The sequence below is a fragment of the Triturus cristatus genome, chromosome 3_2 (genome assembly GCF_964204655.1).
Source record: "Triturus cristatus chromosome 3_2, aTriCri1.1, whole genome shotgun sequence".
NCBI classification, from domain to species: Eukaryota; Metazoa; Chordata; class Amphibia; order Caudata; family Salamandridae; genus Triturus; species Triturus cristatus.
This window is the reverse complement of record NC_140584.1, coordinates 818,190,384-818,211,140: the sequence shown is the minus strand read 5'-3', so window position 1 is coordinate 818,211,140 and position 20,757 is coordinate 818,190,384. Positions and strand designations below refer to the sequence as shown.

Sequence of the window (20,757 nt, the reverse complement as noted above, 5' to 3'; positions counted from 1 at the left end):
TGTGAATAAAGATTTATATTAAAAAATCGTAGTGATAAAGAGACTGAGAACTCATGGTGGGCAATAAACAAGTATGTGTGTGTGGAATAAGAACTCAAGTGGTCATCAAAGGATGGGATACTACGAGATTAAAAATGAGGAAAGAAGAAAAATATGGAAAAATAATCCTGAGTGGTGAAATGATCTCTAAAAATCGCCATAATAAAGTGGCTGAGGGGCTAAAGGTAGCTTAAACATCAGTGCGGAGTATATGTATATGTGATTGAATCTCATGGTAAAATGTGAATGGGTATATGTATGTTGGTGGAATCCCTGGTCAGAGCTGTTCTACCCTTTCTGATGGTTACAGCGTTCACTAGTCATGCAGTGCCATCCTGATAACAGATAATACATAGATAACAAGATAGTCATAGATAACAAACGTAGTCTATTTTGTCATTAATTCCCTTGTCAATCAAGGTGTCGAGACGTTTGATCCAATAGGTCTCTCTTTGTAAAAGACTTCGGGTGAGATCTGTATCTGGATGTTGTACCACCCTTTCCAGCACAGAGAACCTGAGTTGGGCGATGCTGTGCTTCTCCTCGTTCCAGTGTGTGGCTAGACTGCTGTTTTTATTCAGTGTACTAATTGTGCTTTTATGCTCTGATATACGCACTTTAATTTTGCGTTCGGTTTTCCCAATGTATAGTTTTCCACATGGACACTTGATGTAATAAATGAGTTTACTTGAGTTACAGTCAGAGTTGTGATAAAGTTTAATAGATTCTCCTGATAGTGGGTGATGTAATATATTACCGACTATGACATTGTTACATTGGACGCTGTTTTGACATTTGCTCATTCCTTTGTAGTTTATGTTACCTTGTCTAGTCGGGGTATTGATGATTTCCTTAATATTTTTAGGTCGTTTATAGGCGAACATAGGTGGATCTTTGAAAATGTTGTTAAAATCCGGCTCATTCTGTAACATTTCCCATCTTTTTGTGATGATCTTTTTCAATTTCCCGGATACTGTAGAGTACTTAGAAACAAATACTTGTCGGGATGTCTGTTTGCGTGGTTGAAATTGTAGTATACTTTCTCTGTTGTATTTGGAAGCACGTTGTTTCGCTAGTTCTACCACTTCAACAGGATATCCCCTATTAAGGTACATCTGTCGTTGATGTAAGAAGTTTTTTTCTGTGTCCTCTGATTTTGAACAAATCCTTTTGATCCGCAGAAATTGAGACAGTGGTAAATTTTGTTTTAAACTATTGGGATGAAAGCTTTCGAAATGAAGCGCACTATTAACATCAGTTTCTTTCTTAAATACTTCAGTTTTTATCTGCCCGTCTTCTTTTGTAAGGATCACATCAAGATAAGAAATCTTGTTCGAATTTATTAGATGAGTGAACTGAATATGTTCATCTATTAGATTCAAGTTCTTGATTTTGTCTTCGAGTAATTCCTGAGTATTTGTCCAAAGAATGAGAATGTCATCAATAAACCTGCAATAGGAGGAGCCTAGCGCGCAACCAAGATGGCCGCGTAGGTGCGAGGCTCCCGAGGACCACCACGACCTCCTGAATTAATCCTGGCTATATCCTGTCCTTGTTGAGGGGACTGCATCGGTGAACCCGAGCTGAGGCGCCATCCGTTTTTCCTTTTCGAATCGGACCCCGGACACCGGTGGGAGCACCGATTGAAGGTTGCGGCCTTCTCCGCGCTGGCCCCCCGGATTGGAGTAGTGGGGCGATCCGGGGACAAAGCGAACAACAGCGGCGGGCAGGGCTGGGCGACTCGCGTATCCCGTGCTTTCACTTTCGCTTTTGCGCTCTCCTTGCCTCAAGCGAGGTAGGGTTGCGGAGCGGGGTGCGGTGGTGTGGCCTTGTCCAGGTGCCCGGCTGACCCGCCGGCCGCGAGTCTTCCCGCGGCCCAGTGGTCGCCCTCCCCCCCCCCCGGAACCCGTGAACTGGTTTATCGGCCCTGTCGAGGAGATTGGCACGACGGTGGGAGAGCAGGCATGTCCACCAAACAAGATGGCGACCGGGCGAAGGTGAAGACGACCCGCCGCGGCCCGGCGCCTCAATCCAACAGTATGGACCGCTACACCCTCCAGAAGGGATCTCCGGAGACTTCGCGCACATCCCCGGCGGGCCCGACGGAGGCATCTGCTCAACCGGTGGATCTGACCCTCCGGGACGTCATGGGCGCCATCGCAGAGATGAAGGCCTCGGTGGACCAGCGCTTCGACACCCTAGCGCAAAAGATAGACTCGGTCCTGGTGGATGTTAGCCTTGTGAGGGCTGACTTGTCCAAAACCAACGACCGGGTCGATTCCCTGGCCCACACCACAACGAGCCTCACGACGGACGTGGTGGCCCTCCAAAAGGAGGTGCACCGGCTTGGCCAGGCGAGCGCCCTGATGGACCGGCGACTGGAGGATTCCGAGGGTCGGGCCCGGAGGAATAACGTTCGCATTGTGGGAGTGCCGGAGGGACGAGAGGCGGAGGCGGCAGATCTTTTTGTGGAAGAATTGATCCTTACCCATCTCCAGCCCCGGGGGCTGAGTAAGCTTTTTGCGGTGGAACGTGCTCACCGGGTCCCTGGGGGCAGACCTAAGGCCGGTGCCCCGCCGCGGCCTCTCATTGCCCGGATTTTTAATTTTCGGGACAGAGACGCTATCCTGCAGACCTCCAGGCAACAGGGACCGGTCAAGCTTGATAACATGGATGTGCATTTCTACCCAGACTTTACTCCGGCGGTCCAAAAACTGAGATTGAGTTTTCTCGGAGTTAAACGTCGCCTACGGGACCTGAACCTTAAGTACTCAATGCTTTTTCCAGCTAAGCTAAGGGTGGAGGTGGATGGACGCACGCACTTTTTTGACCGACCCGAGGCGGCTGGGGACTGGTTGGACACTCTGCCTGGAGATCGGGGCCGAGGGGGTGGGGCGGGTGCGGTTGGCGGGGAGGGCCCGCCGGGTCAGAACTGAGGGGTGAAGAATAGGCCTTGCTCTGGACAACATTCCTTTACCATTTACTGATCGTTTAGGTTCCCCTCCGATGGAGGTCGTGTGGGGTCTGTTGGGGGCTTCCCTCCTCCTCTGGGGGACTAGTTAGTTTTCATCTATGGGGCGACAGGCACACTGCACTTTGGGGGGGCTGTCTGGGCTCATGCAGGGGTGCAGGGAGGGGGGAGTTCTGTTGGGATGGGGGGGTGGGGGGGGTGTGTTGTTTGTTTGCACCGCAAGGCAAGCCCTTTACTGTATTGCTGCTCTCGAGATGCTCTGTGGGGGACGACTGATTGCTTCTACGTACGATGGGGGGTAGGGATTTGACTGTGTTGTCATGGAATGTTAACGGCCTGGGGGACAGGATTAAGCGTGGTGTGGTCCTGCAGTACCTGAAACGTATCTCACCAGATGTTATCTTCCTGCAGGAGACACACCTTATAGGTAACTCCTTTCATGCCATGAATCGGCGAGGCTATCGTTTGGTGGCCCACTCGGGCTTCACCTCGGGCTCGCGGGGGGTGGGTATCATGATTAAGAACTCGCTCCCTTTGGAGATTGATGAGGTGCGCCATGATGAGAGGGGACGCTACACTGTTCTGGTGGGTAGAATGGAGGGTAGAGTGTTTGTTTTTATATCAGTGTACGTCCCGCCTGGGTTACAATCTACTACATTTGCGGATTTGGGGCGCCTCCTCCTGGACCTCCCGGGTGGCCTGCTGGTGGTTGGGGGGGACTTTAATGCGGTAGTTTCTGGGTCTATGGATCGCCATCCCCCTAGGGACCTCCCCCGGGCACAGGCCTCGCTGTCCGGCCTTTTAGATACTCTGGGCCTGGTGGATTGCTGGCGACTAAAGCATCCCGCACAGCGGCAATACACCTTCCACTCGGGTGCCCATGGTAGCCTCTCGCGGCTTGATCACATCCTTGTCCCGGCGGCCTATGCTGGGAGGGTGGGAGAGGTGTGCCATCTGGCGCGGGGCATTTCAGATCACTCCCCAGTACTGTTACATTTCGATGTCTTCCCTAGGGGGGAGGGCAGGGTGGCTCCAATCAATGCTTGGTACTTGCGTGACCCCACTATTCGTGCCGACTTGATCAAATCCTTACAGCGATACTTTGATGAGAATGTGGGGTCTGTCCCTTCGGCCATCTCCCTGTGGGAGGCTTTTAAGGTAGTTCTCAGAGGGGAGGCCCTCTCCTCTATCTCCCATGCCCGGAGGCGCGAGCGGGAGGAGGTAACCCGGGTGGAGGCCGAAATTGCGGAGCTGGAGGGTGACCTGGGGAGCGGGGTAACAGACGCCAAGTTGCATGTTCTGCACCTCAAGCAGGCGGCCTATAGGGCCCTCGTCACGGAGGCGGCCAGGGGCCTCAGTAGAGAGCAACAGGGGCGACTGTATGATGTGGGTGATAAGGCTGGTAAATTGATTGCGTGGTTGGACAAGAGGGAGAGAGCGAGTCGTGTGGTTCCTTTGATTGAGGGGATGGATGGTGTGTCTGTCACCGAGCCGGAAGCCATTGTCTCCTGCTTCGCGGATTACTTCCGCGAGGTGTACTCCCCGGTTTCTCCCTGCTCGGAGGAAGATTCCCATGCCCTGCTTTGGGACATCGCGCTGCCCTCCCTTACGGTGGAGGACAGGGATTTGTTGGACGCTCCTCCCACCTCGGACGAAATTGCCCTGGCTATTCGCTCGGTCGCATCCGGCAAGGCCATGGGCCCCAATGGTATCCCCATCGAGCTTTACAAGCTGCGACCGGATGTACTGGCGCCCCACCTGCGCGCCATGTTCCTGGCGGCCCACTCGCAGGGTTCCCTCCCGCCGGACCAGCGTCTGGCCACAATCGTGGTGATCCACAAGGAGGGGAGACCCCGTGAGCGGGTTACATCCTACAGGCCTATCTCGCTCTTGAACGCGGAACCCAAAATCCTCGCCAAGGTACTGGCCAACCGGCTGGTTGGCGTGGTGGGCGATTTGGTCCACCAAGACCAATCTGGCTTTATACCCCATCGCAACACGGCTCTTAATCTGCGACGCTTGCATGGGGTGCTCGCGCGTGTCCCGTTTGTGCGGGAGCCGGCCATCTTGGCGTCCTTGGACGCCACCATTGCGTTTGACACGCTTGAATGGCCATACATCTGGGCGATGCTGGCGAAATTTGGATTTGGACCGGGATTCATTAGCTGGGTCAAATTGTTGTATTCGGGCCCATTGGCGCAGGTGGTGGTGAATGGGCGAGTCTCGGCCCCCTTTGCGCTGGGGCGGGGCACACGTCAGGGTTGCCCCTTGTCACCGCTCCTGTTTGCATTGGCCTTGGAGCCCTTGGCGGAGTGGCTGCGGTGGCACCCCTCCATCCGTGGTCTCCGCTGGACCCCCGAGCATGAGGACCGTGTGTCCCTCTACGCCGATGATATCCTTTTGTATCTCGCCTCCCCGCGTAACTCGCTGATTGTCCTGGTTGATGTTTTGCGCTCCTTCGGTCGTAACTCAGGCCTTGTCATCAACTGGGCGAAATCCTGCGTGTATGTGCTCTCCGGGGAGGCTCCGGCCCTACCACGGGACTGCCCGATCCAGATTGCTTCCCAGGGGTTCCGGTACCTGGGTATATATATTACTCTAGACCCGGAGGCCCGCTACGAGCGGAACTTGCTACCCCCCCTCCAGCGCTTGCGGGAGGACGTTGCGCGCTGGCGGCGTCTTCCGCTTTCGCCGCTTGGCCGAGCGGCCTTGTTTAAGATGATGTCCTTGCCGCGCTTTCTGTATGCGCTTCAGAATACTATGGACTTGGTTCCGGCGCGCTACTTCCGTGAGGTGGAGGGCCTGCAGCGGCGCCTGTTCTGGGACGGGAGGCCGCGTATTGCTCTGGCTAAATTGACGCTCCCGTGGTACGATGGGGGGGTTGCCCTCCCGGACATTAAACGGTATTACTGGGCCTCCCAGCTAGCTGCGATTAATCATGGCCTTTACGGGCCCGCCCTGAACCCGGCATTTGAAATGGACAATATGCTCCTGCCCGGTGGCGACTACAATCGAGCGCTCTACTCTGGCACGCCCGACTCCCGTCTGACGGGACCGACGCGTGTCATGGTGCGTGTCTGGCACGCGGCTAATGCAGCGATGGGATGGAAGGACCGTTTGACCCGGGCGACACCGCTATATGCGTCTGAGAGGTTGGGCTCCCTGTGGACATCGAAGGGCTTCGAGAAGTGGGACACGATCGGAATCAGCACAGTGGGTGACCTCTGGACAAGGGGTGGATTCAAAACTTTTGAGACGCTGCGGACGGAATTTCAGCTGCAAGGCAGTGAGTACTTTCGGTACTTACAAGTCCGCCACGCGCTGGGCTCCGTCTTCCCTGATGTCGCGTCCATTCCGGAGTCTTCCCCCCTGGAGGACAGAGTGCTGGATGGCCATGTCCCAGACAGCACGATCTCCCTTATATATAAAAAACTGATCAACGACAGATCGTGCCTGCTGACTAGTCTCCGCGAGGCCTGGGTTGCCGACGGGCTGGAACTGGACGACGAGGACTGGATTTCCGCGGTGGCCTCTCCGAAGGAGGTGGCCATCCCGGCTCGCCTTCGCTTCGTCCAGCTTAAGATCCTCCACCGGGTTTACGTGACGGGGCCAAGGCTTCTACGTATGGGCTTTGTTGGTGACGGATTGTGTAAGCGTGGCTGTGGTGCCTTGGCAACTTTCATGCATATTCTGTGGGAATGCCCACAGGTGGAGCGATTCTGGCGTGGTGTGCATGAGGTCCTGCGTGTGGTGACGCGTGTTGCGCTGTTGCCTGAAGCGAGGAGATGCTTGCTGAATGTGTGGGAACCAAATGACTATTCGGTCCCGCAGACGCGGTGGGTGACTCTGGGATACATGATAGCTAAGCGTGACATTGCTCAATTGTGGGGATCCCAGAGGCCCCCGGCGGTGTCGGCCTGGAAAGAACACATGGATTGGTGTATGTTTCGTGAAAAGGTGGTGTATGTTGCGAGGGGTAAGCCTGGGGCGTGGGTGAAAATCTGGGGCCCCTGGAACGCCTATCGCGGGGGTATTTTTGAGCCGCCACTGCTACCGGCCGCCTCACCAGCTCCGTCCCCTTAGCCGACCCCCTCCCCCAGCCGCGGGCATGTGGTTCCCCTGTCCCTGATCTATTCCCATTCCCCTCTTCAGAGTTTGGCTGCTGGTTGGGATCCCCCACTTAAGGAGCACGTGCCGTCACTTTGGATGGCGGGTTGCCTTGCGGGTGTGGTTTTTTGTGTTGTTCTGTTTTGAAAAAAGGAAACCGTATTGTGGGCTAGGAGTCATGGGGCCTGCGCTATTGATATCTCCTGATTTACCGATCTGCACCGCCAAGAGACTCTTACTGTAGGTATGTCATATGCTTCTGCCACTCTAGCGGCCGGCCGGATGGTTGTAGGCCCATACTTGTAACCCTTTTTAACATGTAATAAACGGTTTAAAAAAAAAAATAAAAAAAAAAAATAATAAAAATAAACCTGCAATATAGCAGCGAGTTTTCAGTCCATTCAATGTCATTGTATATGTAATCTGATTTGAATTTGGCCATAAAGGTATTGGCATACGCCGGAGCCCCGGCAAAGCCCATAGATGTTCCTTGTTGTTGCAAAAAGAAATTGTCATTCCAGTGAAAATAACTATGGTATAAACAAAAGTGTAAAAGTTCAAGAATCAAAACTTTATCGGCTCTGAGTGAGGATTGGCGCAGTAGAGCCCATTCTACCGATTCCATGCCAGCTGTGTGTGGTATAGAGGTATACAGTGACTTGACGTCGATAGTACAGAAAATCATTTCTTCTATGGGTGTTACCATCTCTAATTTTTGTAAGAAGTCCTTCGTGTCTTTTACATATGAATGCCATCCTTGAACAAAAGGTTGTAAAAAGTAGTCTATGTAATGACCAAGAGGTTCGAAAATGGTACCGCATCCTGTCACAATAGGTCGCATTGGTGGATTGAATACATTTTTGTGGATCTTCGGTAACATATATAGAGTGGGTTTCCGAGGATATTCCACTGTGAGAAATTGTTTTGTAGCTTCACTTATCCATCCCATCTCTAGAGCATGTTCTAAAATACTTACTAGAGTAGTTTTAAGGTCTGTTATAGGATCTTGATTAGAGATGGTAACACCCATAGAAGAAATGATTTTCTGTACTATCGACGTCAAGTCACTGTATACCTCTATACCACACACAGCTGGCATGGAATCGGTAGAATGGGCTCTACTGCGCCAATCCTCACTCAGAGCCGATAAAGTTTTTATTCTTGAACTTTTACACTTTTGTTTATACCATAGTTATTTTCACTGGAATGACAATTTCTTTTTGCAACAACAAGGAACATCTATGGGCTATGCCGGGGCTCCGGCGTATGCCAATACCTTTATGGCCAAATTCGAATCAGATTACATATACAATGACATTGAATGGACTGAAAACTCGCTGCTATATTGCAGGTTTATTGATGACATTCTCATTCTTTGGACAAATACTCAGGAATTACTCGAAGACAAAATCAAGAACTTGAATCTAATAGATGAACATATTCAGTTCACTCATCTAATAAATTCGAACAAGATTTCTTATATTGATGTGATCCTTACAAAAGAAGACGGGCAGATAAAAACTGAAGTATTTAAGAAAGAAACTGATGTTAATAGTGCGCTTCATTTCCAAAGCTTTCATCCCAATAGTTTAAAACAAAATTTACCACTGTCTCAATTTCTGCGGATCAAAAGGATTTGTTCAAAATCAGAGGACACAGAAAAAAACTTCTTACATCAACGACAGATGTACCTTAATAGGGGATATCCTGTTGAAGTGGTAGAACTAGCGAAACAACGTGCCTCCAAATACAACAGAGAAAGTTTACTACAATTTCAACCACGCAAACAGACATCCCGACAAGTATTTGTTTCTAAGTACTCTACAGTATCCGGGAAAAGATCATCACAAAAAGATGGGAAATGTTACAGAATGAGCCGGATTTTAACAACATTTTCAAAGATCCACCTATGTTCGCCTATAAACGATCTAAAAATATTAAGGAAATCATCAATACCCCGACTAGACAAGGTAACAAACTACAAAGGAATGAGCAAATGTCAAAACTGCGTCCAATGTAACAATGTCATAGTCGGTAATATATTACATCACCCACTATCAGGAGAATCTATTAAACTTTATCACAACTCTGACTGTAACTCAAGTAAACTCATTTATTACATCAAGTGTCCATGTGGAAAACTATACGTTGGAAAAACCGAACGCAAAATTAAAGATCGTGTATATCAGAGCATAAAAGCACAATTAGGACACTGAATAAAAACAGCAGTCTAGCCACACACTGGAACGAGGAGAAGCACAGCATCGCCCAACTCAAGTTCTCTGTGCTTGAAAGGGTGGTACAACATCCAGATACAGATCTCACCCGAAGTCTTTTACAAAGAGAGACCTATTGGATCAAACGTCTCGACACCTTGATTGACAAGGGAATTAATGACAAAATAGACTACGTTTGTTATCTATGACTATCTTGTTATCTATGTATTATCTGTTATCAGGATGGCACTGCATGACTAGTGAACGCTGTAACCATCAGAATGGGTAGAACAGCTCTGACCAGGGATTCCACCAACATACATATACCCATTCACATTTTACCATGAGATTCAATCACATATACATATACTCCGCACTGATGTTTAAGCTACCTTTAGCCCCTCAGCCACTTTATTATGGCGATTTTTAGAGATCATTTCACCACTCAGGATTATTTTTCCATATTTTTCTTCTTTCCCCATTTTTAATCTCGTAGTATCCCATCCTTTGATGACCACTTGAGTTCTTATTCCACACACACATACTTGTTTATCGCCCACCATGAGTTCTCAGTCTCTTTATCACTACGATTTTTTTATATAAATCTTTATTCACACTCTTATACTTGCTCTGACTCCTCAGTCTACTTCATTTTGGTATCGCTACTATTAGTTTCCAGTCACTCCATTATAGCGATTCTTTTCTATAGAACTTTCTTCCATCCCATTTCAAGATGGCGACTCCTTTTATCACAGTTACCTTTCGTCAGTTTCCATTACCATCGCTACGCTACTGCATCGCGAGAGATTCTCATTCTCGTAAGTTGGTTTAGACTCTTATTTATACGCTGTCAACTTAGGGAACTGAGCACGAAGAAGACCTTCGGTTGGACCTTCCGCCCTTCCGTTTTGTTACCATTTGGTACAGCGACCGGGAAAAGGGTTTCCTCGTTATCGGTAAGACCGAGTAACTAACGCACCAGTTATTTTGAAAGCCAGTTAATCTGAGACGGTACTAAGACCAGCTCACTAATTTGAGTTTTTTCTTCCAGAATGCGACACTTATCTTGAATCCATTTCATTTTCCCAAGATCAAGGTATTATTCATACACGCTTCATTCCTTCCCGTTTCTATCACAAATCGACTTATTGCTTGCAACTTTACACACCCACTCACATCTCTATTCAGTCACTTTGCTGGTGGTGGTGATACCTGGTCAATGTCCATCACAGTAACCACTATAAACCCTGAATGTCCATTATTATCGTTTTTTGGCAATATGACGCTCTAGCATCATTGTGAAGTTGATTTATTGTTGTTTATTTCATAGAAATTGAGCCCCTGAGGAAGAGCCTAACGGCTCGAAATGCATTGGGCAATCATAACAAATGTATTGAAATCACAATTTCTATAAATTCTTCAATTTGAATTTACAAAATGAACACTTTGGACATCCAATGAATAAAATTGAGATGAACCTGTAACAAAGTATCGCCTTATTCTTCAATGCAAAGCAACAAAGTGAAATTCAAATTTTTAACAAGAAAAGAAACTCTTTTATAGGGCTGCCAACCAACGCCGTCACTACATGGGTCTGGAGCACTAATATGTCACTTTCCTCCTTACGGGTGCAAAGGATGGTGGCCATTTTGGAATTCCAGCTGATAGTGGGTATGGGATCACAGAGGGGTCCGCCGTCGGATTCGGAAATTCTAGTGTCATCCTTTTTGACACCAGTCTTTGCTGCTGACAAGGAACAGTCTGGCATGGAGCAATGTCATTGGGAATCCAAACAGTCCAGGGAGCTGAACTGTTTCCTACAGGAAAAAGAGGACTTCTCCTTCCTGTGAAGTTTCTTGCATTTTTTAGTAAGCAGATCTTTTAGGAAAATGTTTCTGGAAGATGAATGATCTTTGGCAGAGGGAGCACGCTTATGTGTTTCCATGAAACCCTCAGCTAAAACAATTTGGGCTCCCACTTCCTAATGGCCTTTGTGTGCAAGGAGGCACAATAGAAACAGTTCACAGAACTGGGTTAGGATCCCAAACGCAGCATTCAGACATTCAGATGTCATGAGGATCCTAAACAGATATCTTATGGAATATGCAACAACGCTTGATACCTAAATCATTTTGGGGAGACGTTTGATCTTGATGTTGCTGAAATTCTGAGGTGAGACACAGACAGAAATCTCTGGACCCACAACAATGAGGGGTGTGAAAACAGGTGCTGATATCAGATCACCAGCCTAATAAACTCTGATTTGGCTTAGTTGGGAGTTGGATCATTGTAGGGCTCCACCTCTCTGTGCTTCAGAGTCATTGCCGAGGAAAAGCTTTTCTGGAAATGTCTGGAGCCTGGAAGGAGAATTTATAAGTTGAGGAATCTCCAGAAGAATGTATATTAAAAGTGCAGCAATACCTTGATGGTAGATGCTCAAAGGAGCATTAATTTTAGATATTAAAGAACAGCTGCTGTCTCACCTGAAGTAGGAATTTTGAAAAGATCTAGAAAATCCATTTATGTTTAGATGTGCATAAACATGAAGGACTGAGTGATACAAAGGTAAAAGTAATCTTAGACTGATAGCAGATTATCTCACTTACCATCATTTTGTTGCTACTAAAAGCTCCTTCATAGTAAAGTCCAAATTGAGTAACAACTATGCCGTTTCCTTGCCGAAGGTCTTCTTGCCACATTCCCATATACTTCTCGCCCCTGTAAAGTCATGTAGAAAAGAAAAATTTCATTTTTTGTATTTATAATCTACAGCTATGCCATGTTTGTTAGTGTCTTCTTCAAACCGTCTGTATGTTTGTGACACAGGAAGAAAAAACTACAAATACTCTGATTAAAAAATATTTCTCACACAAACAAATGATTGGCATCCTAAACATACTAATAAAACTACCACCACAGCAAGGTGCCAAAAACTCCTCCTCTATTATGGCTCACGGCTGCTGTGTGAAGAGAGGAGCAGGAATCCATAGTCTCTTAGAGGTCTTTAGTTTGTCCTACAGGAAGTAAAGTATACATCCAACACATGGGATCTTTGAAGGTCAGGTAATAATGCCTGCACTATCGTTCTACAAAAGAAGATCACCCTCATCTGGGATTTGTCTTATCTTGATTGAGCAACAGGGTTATATATAAACGCATGCAGTTTAGCATAACAGAAGGAAGAGGTTCCATAGGTCATGAATGAACACCAAATGACTATTAAATAGAAAAGTGTTGTGTTATCGATAAAATAAAATAAAAGTTACTTACCTTCCGTAATGCTCTTTCTGGCAGATGCTCACTCTGACTGTGGATTCTTCACCTTTTGAAGTGCCACCGGAGCCAGACAAGACCCGCTGTAACCTCCTGCCGTCCCAGGAAGTAATGACATAATGCCATATAAATTCACACACCCCTGAGAGCTGTCAGTTTTCCTCAGTCGCAGATCGATTGTGACACACTGCAGTGTGACAGTATGTGTAAAATCCAGCTTCATACCTTTTTAGAACTCTTAAAGTCCACTCCACGGAATGGGGTGAAAGGGGAGCAGTAAGGAATCTGTAGTTACATAGATCATCCACAAGAAAGATAATTAATGAATGTAAGTAAGAAAAAGGTTGCCTTGTAAGCATCTGTTCATACCGTAAGGTGCTGTAGAGTCCTTTGTGCTGCATACTCTTACCATCTAGCGGTAGGCTCGGACGTTGCAACTTGTTTTTGTTCGAAACACTTAGCCACAAGACCTATTTGGACTCCTCCCATAGGCCACAATGCTCAGGGGCACAGGCTCCGCTTTCAGACTGTTTTCTGTCCAGCAGGCGAGTAGTGCAAGTGGAGTGTAGTGTCAAAGCCAAGTGTATAGTGCAATGTAATATGCAAGAAAGATTAAAAGAGAGAGAAACATCTGCGATCATAACTAGCATCAGGGGAGGGGCTTGTGAATCTACAGCACTACATGCTACAAACAGATGATTACAAAGTAAGTTAAATTAAGTCAAATGTTCTGTTCGTAGCAAGTATAGCTATAGTTACACACGTTCTGCATAGTAGTTTAAGCAAAGCCAGTGGACAGATGATGCAGATATTTGGAACAACATCCTTAATACAGTATCTCTCACCATTGTCTGTTGACAGGATAAAACACCCACACAGTAGTGTTTGGTAAATGTGTGGGGTGTTGAACAAGAGGCAGCTTTGCAGGTGTCTGCTAATGGTATGTTACAAAAGAAAGCAACGGTGGCACAGGATGTGCAAGCTTTGCCTTAGCATTGCAATTCTGGATGCACCTCATAATCCAGCCCGAAGTACTCGTTTTAGACATGAGTCGTCCCCGGAAGAGCTTGGCAAAGGCCACAAACATCTGTTTTGGTTTACAAAAGGGTTTGGGTCCTGTCTATAAAGTACATGAGCGTCCTTTTAAAAAAAAGACTGTGTAAATGCCTTGCCATTACAGAGTTCAGTTGTGGAAATAAGATAGGCAGCCTGGGCATAGCAGGCGTAGTGCCTCGCGTATTTCCATGGAGTCTAACAAAAATTCTGTGGAAATACGCTACGCTACGTCCCCCCTCCCAAAGTCTTTAAAAATGTAAAAGAAGCCACTTACCTGTTGTCTGCCGTCTCCCCTGCCTGGCCACGTTCTCCTCCCTGCTCCTTGCCGCATCGCGTCCTTCTGTAATTAAAAAAACACTACGTTGTACGTCTGACGCACATGCGCTGGCGGAGCAAGTTACCCGCCCAGGGTAAAGTCTGACTGATGTGGAAATGTGAGTCTAGGTTGGGCAGAAATTTGGTATTCTTCCTGAATGAAAGGTTCCTGAATTGTCAGTCTTTTAAGCCCACTAATACACCATAGTGATGTTACTGCCATTAGGAAAGCAAAACTTCCAAGACAGAAAGCGGGTGAAGGAGATTAAAGGGTGGATCCGTGAGGCAAGCGAGGAACATGTGGAGATTCCATATGGGGACAAAGGGCATTCTAGGAGGAATCACTCTCTTGAGCCCCTCCATGAAGGACAGCACTAAAGGGATTTAGAAAAGGGCAGAATGTTCCCTATTCTGCAGATACTCTGTGACTGCAGCCAAGTGTAAGCGTAAGGAGGTGTATGCTAAGTCTGCCTTTTGCAAGTATCGGAGGTAGCAAATGATACCCTGCACTGAGACCTTAAAGGGGTCTATTTATTTTGAGATTAACAAATCTTGTCATGGGGTAGGTTTACGTGCTTCTTACAGTATTAAGCCCACACTCTTCTGAGAGGCTGAGATGGCTAAACTCTAGGACCTCAGATTCCAGGCTGGTAGGATGAACAGCTTGGGGTCCTGGAGTCAGAGTTGACCATTTTGTTGAGAGAAAAAGTCCAGCGTGAGAGACAGCTTCTTGTGATGGCTGATGGACACCCTTAGGAGTATGGAATACCAGCGATGTCTTGCCCAGGTCAGTCTACTACTTTTTCATGGACACCTGTTGCATCTTCCTCACTACTTGTGGAATGAGAGGAGGAAAAGCGTGTGCAAATAGCCCTGACCAATTCATCCATAGTGCATTATCCAAGGACTGTGGTTGTTGGTATCTGCAGATGACGTTTGGTCATTTAGCATTTGCAGAGCTGGCAAAGAGGTCAATGGCTGGGGTGCCCAACATTTGAAAGTAACTTTGGAGTACTTGTGGGTGGAGTTTTTGCTCATGGACAGGGAAAAATCATTGATAAGGTGCCACATTTTACCTTTCTGGGGAATGTTTTTAATAATTAATTAAATTGAGACCATCTAATTGTGGCTAGGGTTCAACACACCAGCAGAATAATAGAAGGGCTTTTTCGCTTTGCTTGCAAGCTTGGACATAAGCCGGTAGCAGAAATGATAACTTTATACAAATCAAAATGTTTGTCAGTAGCTACCTTCGGGGCAGGAGTATGGGGATACCATACAAGTTCCCAGATTCAGATTTTAGAGAACACATTTTTAAAAAGACTATTAATGATTCCTAGCTGTTCTTCAACACTTTTTTGTCACTCTGAAGTTGGTCTGGATTATGTAAAAGACAGGGTAAACATTGCCCCATTGATTTTATGGGGGAAAATCTGGACTTCAGAGGACTTATTATTCTCAACGAGTATCCTTAGAGATTGTATGAATCTTGATAACGCAATGTCACTCCCCTGGCTTCGTTATGTCAAAGTTACTTTTTATAAAATAGGCTTAGAAAAATACTAAAATAATCCCGATAGTATCCAATCCGAAATGAAAATGGTTATAAAAAATGCATATTGCATTGAATTAGGTATGTCTAATCAGGATTGTGGAATACCAGATTGTGCGTTTCTAAGTCAACAGCAATTTTATTTGTCTTTTACTATGCACGTTCAATCGCGTTTCCTTATGACTAGATTTCGTCTTTGCACATTGCACTTTCTTGTGGCTTTCCCCAAACAGGCAGGTTGGTGTGAGAGACTTACAGGCACATGCATCAAGCAAAAATGTGCTTGCAAAATTAGCGATTAGCAATTCGCAAGCGCATTTTAGCATTTCCTTATGCATAAACCAAAAATCCTATAATCGCAAAAACACCGACTCGCAAATACCGGGTTTCCTGAAATAGCGAATTCTTATTAGCGAGAAAAAAATAGCGGGAGCAAATAACGAATCGCAATAATTAATCGCAAATGGATGCATCAAAAATCGCTAATAGCGATTTTCCCAAAATTCGCTTTTTAGCAAGTGCAGATTAAGAAGAATCATAAGCAGGTGGTAAAAGATTTTTGGGACAATTTCTGTTAAGTACAACTGGTGAGCAGGTGAGGGGTATGGCAACTTACCACTGAGTCCATAAAGAACGCACACAAATGCTACACACTACTTGTTTGTGAGGAGGATGAGGATCCATGCAGCATGCCAGGCCTGAAGGAGATTCCAGGAGAGGGCATTCTGCGTGCGCATCACTCAGTTGTGACAAACTGATGATGACATATATGATTAGTACAGGATCAAGGCTGCCATGTAACTTAACCTCATTGCTGAATTCTAAACACCAATGCAGCGCAATACACGTAGGACCCATGCCATCCCTCCCCATGTCCAGGTGTAATGTTGCCCGCACCTACTTGCATCAGGAGGTGTCCAGGGGTAGTGGCACTAGCAGGAGGGGTATCACAAGACTCCCACTCACGTGTCTAGAGAACCTTCCTGGCTGCCATGATGACTCAGGCCCACAACCACATCAGCCTCCCCAAAACACAAATGGAATTGAACCCACCCAAACTCCATTCATATTGAATGGCACTGTTCCCTAATGTGATATGAATGCATAGATTGCTACCACGAGCCATATGTCCACCATCAGTCAATGAGTAGATCTTCCGTAACTGGAAATGTTAGCACTCCATCAACGTCCAACCAATGTGCAATGTGAATGACAGCATGCACAACACCGTTGAGCAATCTCCTGGGAGCATCCATGATTCATACATCTCCCGACACACGCCTGCTCAGGGCTGGATATGGCGAGGGACACCTGCTAGGTCAGACAATATGCTAATGCACACTAAATCATTCTGTAATGGCAATGCATACCTGACACATACACATTCCACACTACCCTGTAGGTGACAGTGCATACGCTGTGAGGAACTATATCATGACTCCATAGTTGAACCCCGGCTCCCAACAGGAGCAGCGGTACAACGCAGCACACACCAGGACAGGTCATGTGATTGAACGGACATTTGGATAGCTCAAGAGTTGCCTCCACATCCTGCACAGACCTGGTGGTGCGACGCAGGACCAGCCGGTGACCTGCTGTAGGATAGTGGCAGCATGTGCAATGTAGTCCAACGTAGCTCCCACGAGACGCATACCCATAGATGCCTACGGTACTGCGGACAACCAGCCCCCTGTACACCCACCACACCCGCATCCTGCAAGCTCAGCGTAGGGGCCGTTGATACGTGCTCACATCACCCAACATCACTTCAAAGGTACGTAATCATGATACAGAAACTATCAATCTTTACATGCAAAGTTTTTATTTCCACGTGAACATGGACTGTTGTGTGTCTACACATACACGTAGCCTAGGGTTACATTAACGGCATGTACCAAGGCACCATTGTAAATAATGATTGGGACTTCATTAGCAGTCCCTCTGTATGTCCTGACCATGTGTAGTGGGTTCGGGGTGACAGAAACGATGCACAAGGAGGTACTGTATTTATATGCTCGGTTTATTGCCAGGTGTTTACAGTAAATTGTTCCTCGGGCTAGGAGTAGAAGGGGCTCTGCAATGTTCAGGGACTGGAGACTCGCTGTCGGGCTCTCCTCCTCTTCGGTCAGGTCTGGTCTCTCTTCCCCGGTATTGCCCCAAAAGGAAAAGAAAAGTACGTATTAGGCGTGGTTTCCCAGCAATCAGAAGTGTAGGGGCCGGGAGTGAAGGACACCGTGCAGCAAACTTCTCGGAGGTGTCTAAGTGCTCAGGGGGGGGGGTTTGGTAAAGGGGGTGAAGACGTGTGTCGGACCTTATCTGTGACGTATTTACAAGGCTTTTCCCCTCCCCACCCAGCCTGCGACTCTCCCCCGTACCTGCTCCAGCCACGCTCCTCCCCTGGGAACGTGGCAGGGCGCCTCGCGGGATCGTTGGCCTCCTGGCTTGTCGTTCTCAGCTCCCGTCGGCTCTTCGGTGTCTGCTCTTAGCTCCGCCGCTCTCTTCTCTCGCCTCTCCTTCCGCCACTCCAGCCCGCTCTCCTCCGATGTTCCGTACTCCTCTTCGCTCACCGCCGCTCTTCTCCTCCACTCCAACTCGCACTCCGACTCCGGGGAAACGCCGTCCACTGACTTCCCGTTCCTGACCTCCTTTGAAGTCCCGCTACAGGACACGTCATCCAGGGGAGGAGTCTCGTCCCAAGGGATTCCCTTCTTAAAGGCACCCGGTACCATTTCTTGACTCCAGTCTCGCTGCGGGTAGGAAGTCCACTCTTTTGCTCGTTCGGATTCCTCGCCAGCCTGTGTGAGAACACAAAGGGGTATAGAGGGGTCTTGGATCCAATAAGGCCAAACATGCGAGTCCATCTCTGTCAAGTCCCCAGCCCCGTCACATACCTCCCCCCCTTGCGTCTCCCGTTCGGGGAGAGGGAAGACCCTGGAGACAAAATCCGCATTACCATTGTCCCGTCCCTTCTTGTGTTTCACCGTGAAGGCATAAGGCTGCAGAGCCAGGAACCATCGTAGTACACGGGGATTGAGACTTCTATTCTGATACATCCATCGCAACGGGGCATGGTCCGTGTATAACACGAAGGGCCTACCTTCTAGGTAGTATTGCAATTTATCAACAGCCCATCTGATGGCCAGGCACTCACGTTCAACAGTGGGGTATTTCATCTCTCTGGGAAAGAGTTTCTTACTGATGAAAAGTATAGGATGTTCCAGCCCGTCGGACCCTTCCTGAGATAAAACAGCCCCCACCCCCATGTTGGATGCATCAGTGGCGAGAATAAAGGGTTTAGTGAAATCGGGGGAGGCTAGTACTGGTTTAGATGTAATGGCCTTTTTCAGGTCAAAGAAAGCCCGTTCGGCTTCGTGGGAGGGGTGTGTGAGGTCTCGAGATTTGGCCGATTTTTGTAGTAGGTTGGTCAAGGGGGCGGCTACAGCCGAAAACCCAGGGATAAACCGTCTGTAGTAGCCGATGAGACCTAGGAATGCTCGTAGGTCTCTTCGGGAGCGTGGGAAGGGAGTACCCTCGATGGCTCTAATCTTCTCTGCTTGGGGTGTTATAGTTCCCTCACCTACGACAAAACCCAGATAGTTCACTCGGTGGAAGGCGGCTCGGGACTTTTTAGCATTTACGTGTAGGCCGGCTTTTTTGAGCGCCGCCAGGATCGTTTGGACATGTTGTAAGTGTCCCTCCCAGTGCGTACTGTAAATGACGATATCGTCAAGATATGCGGAACAGAAGGCTTTATAGGGCTGTAGGAGGGTGTTCATCAAACGCTGGAACGTGGCAGGTGCCCCGTGAAGCCCAAACGGAAGAACGGTGAATTCGAACAGTCCCTCTTCTGTGATGAATGCCGTCTTCTTCCTGTCCTCTTTTCTAAGGGGCACCTGCCAGTACCCCTTCGTTAGGTCTAACGTGGTGATGTATACCGCATCTCCCAGTTTTTCGATGAGCTCGTCCACTCGTGGAATTGGATATGCATCAAATGTCGAGATGGCGTTCAAGGCGCGGAAATCCATACAAAAACGTCTGGACCCGTCCGGTTTTGGGACCATCACGATTGGCGAGGCCCAATCGCTCTTTGAAGGCTGGATGACCCCTAACTTGAGCATGTCACGTACTTCGTTACGTATGGCTTCTCGTCGGGCCGCCGGGATCCTGTAGGGTCGTTGTTTTATTCTCTTTCCTGGCGGGGTCTCAATGCTATGCTCCACCAGCGTGGTCCTACCGGGGAGATCCGAAAAGATGTCCCTGTATGGCAGTAGCGCATCCCTGAGCTCCCTCTTCTTTTGCGGGGTTAGACCGTCGTTCACGACGAGCTCTTCCATCTTCGAAGTCGGGCTGTTACTCGTGGGAATAAGAAGCTGTGCTGTTTTTGGAGGCGGCCCAATCCATTTTTTTAACAAGTTCACATGATATGTCTGGGTTTTGGTGGGGGATATCCGCAGTCGGTAGGTCGTGTCTCCGATTGTATCCAGGACCTCATACGGTCCCGCCCACTCGTGTTTTCTTTTATCGGCTATACCGGGCAGGAGTAGCAGTGCCCAATCTCCTTTCTGTAGCTTTCGCAGCTTGGTTCCCCGATCATAATACTTTTTCTGACGGGACTGCTGTTGTTCCAGGTTGGAACAAGCAAGGGTCCTTAGCTTCCCTAGCTTGGACCTGAGCTGGTATGTGTAGTCCAGAAGGGACCTCTGTTCCTCTTCTCCTTCAGCTTCCCAGACGTCTTTTGTAATCTCTAATAGGGACCTGGGTTGTCGTCCATATAAGAGCTCAAAGGCCGAGAAGCCCAAACTACTTTGCTTTTGGGCTCGCAATACATACAATGCCAGCGGCAAGAGCCGGTCCCATTCACGCCCCTCCGCTGTGAGCATCTTTTTAAGAGTGTTCTTTAAGCTTTGATTATACCTCTCCACGAGGCCGTCCGTTTGTGGATGATATACGGATGTTCGTAACTGGTGGATGTCGAGGGTTTTGCAGACCTCTTTCATGAGCTTGGATGTGAAAGGCGTGCCTTGGTCTGTGAGGATTTCTTTGGGGAACCCCACCCTGGAGAACAGTTCCACGAACTTCTCTGCTATGAGGCTAGTGGTCGGGGTCCGCAGCGGAAACGCTTCGACGAACCTGGTAGCATAGTCCACTACCACCAGCGCGTACACATGCCCCTTTGCTGTCTTCGGCAAGGGTCCGATCAGATCCATCCCGACCCTTTCGAAAGGCGT

General features: G+C 48.0%; 1 protein-coding gene across 2 annotated transcripts in view; it reads right to left on the bottom strand.

Annotated features, from left to right (window-relative positions):
• ALS2 (alsin Rho guanine nucleotide exchange factor ALS2) overlaps nt 1–20,757 on the bottom strand; it is a 1,262,853-nt gene that overhangs the window by 380,214 nt on the left and 861,882 nt on the right. For both annotated transcript variants that reach the window (XM_085648975.1, XM_085648976.1), the window contains exon 22: nt 11,940–12,051. In XM_085648975.1, coding sequence (XP_085505101.1) covers nt 11,940–12,051 — 112 coding nt within the window. The remainder of the gene's footprint in view (nt 1–11,939; nt 12,052–20,757) is intronic.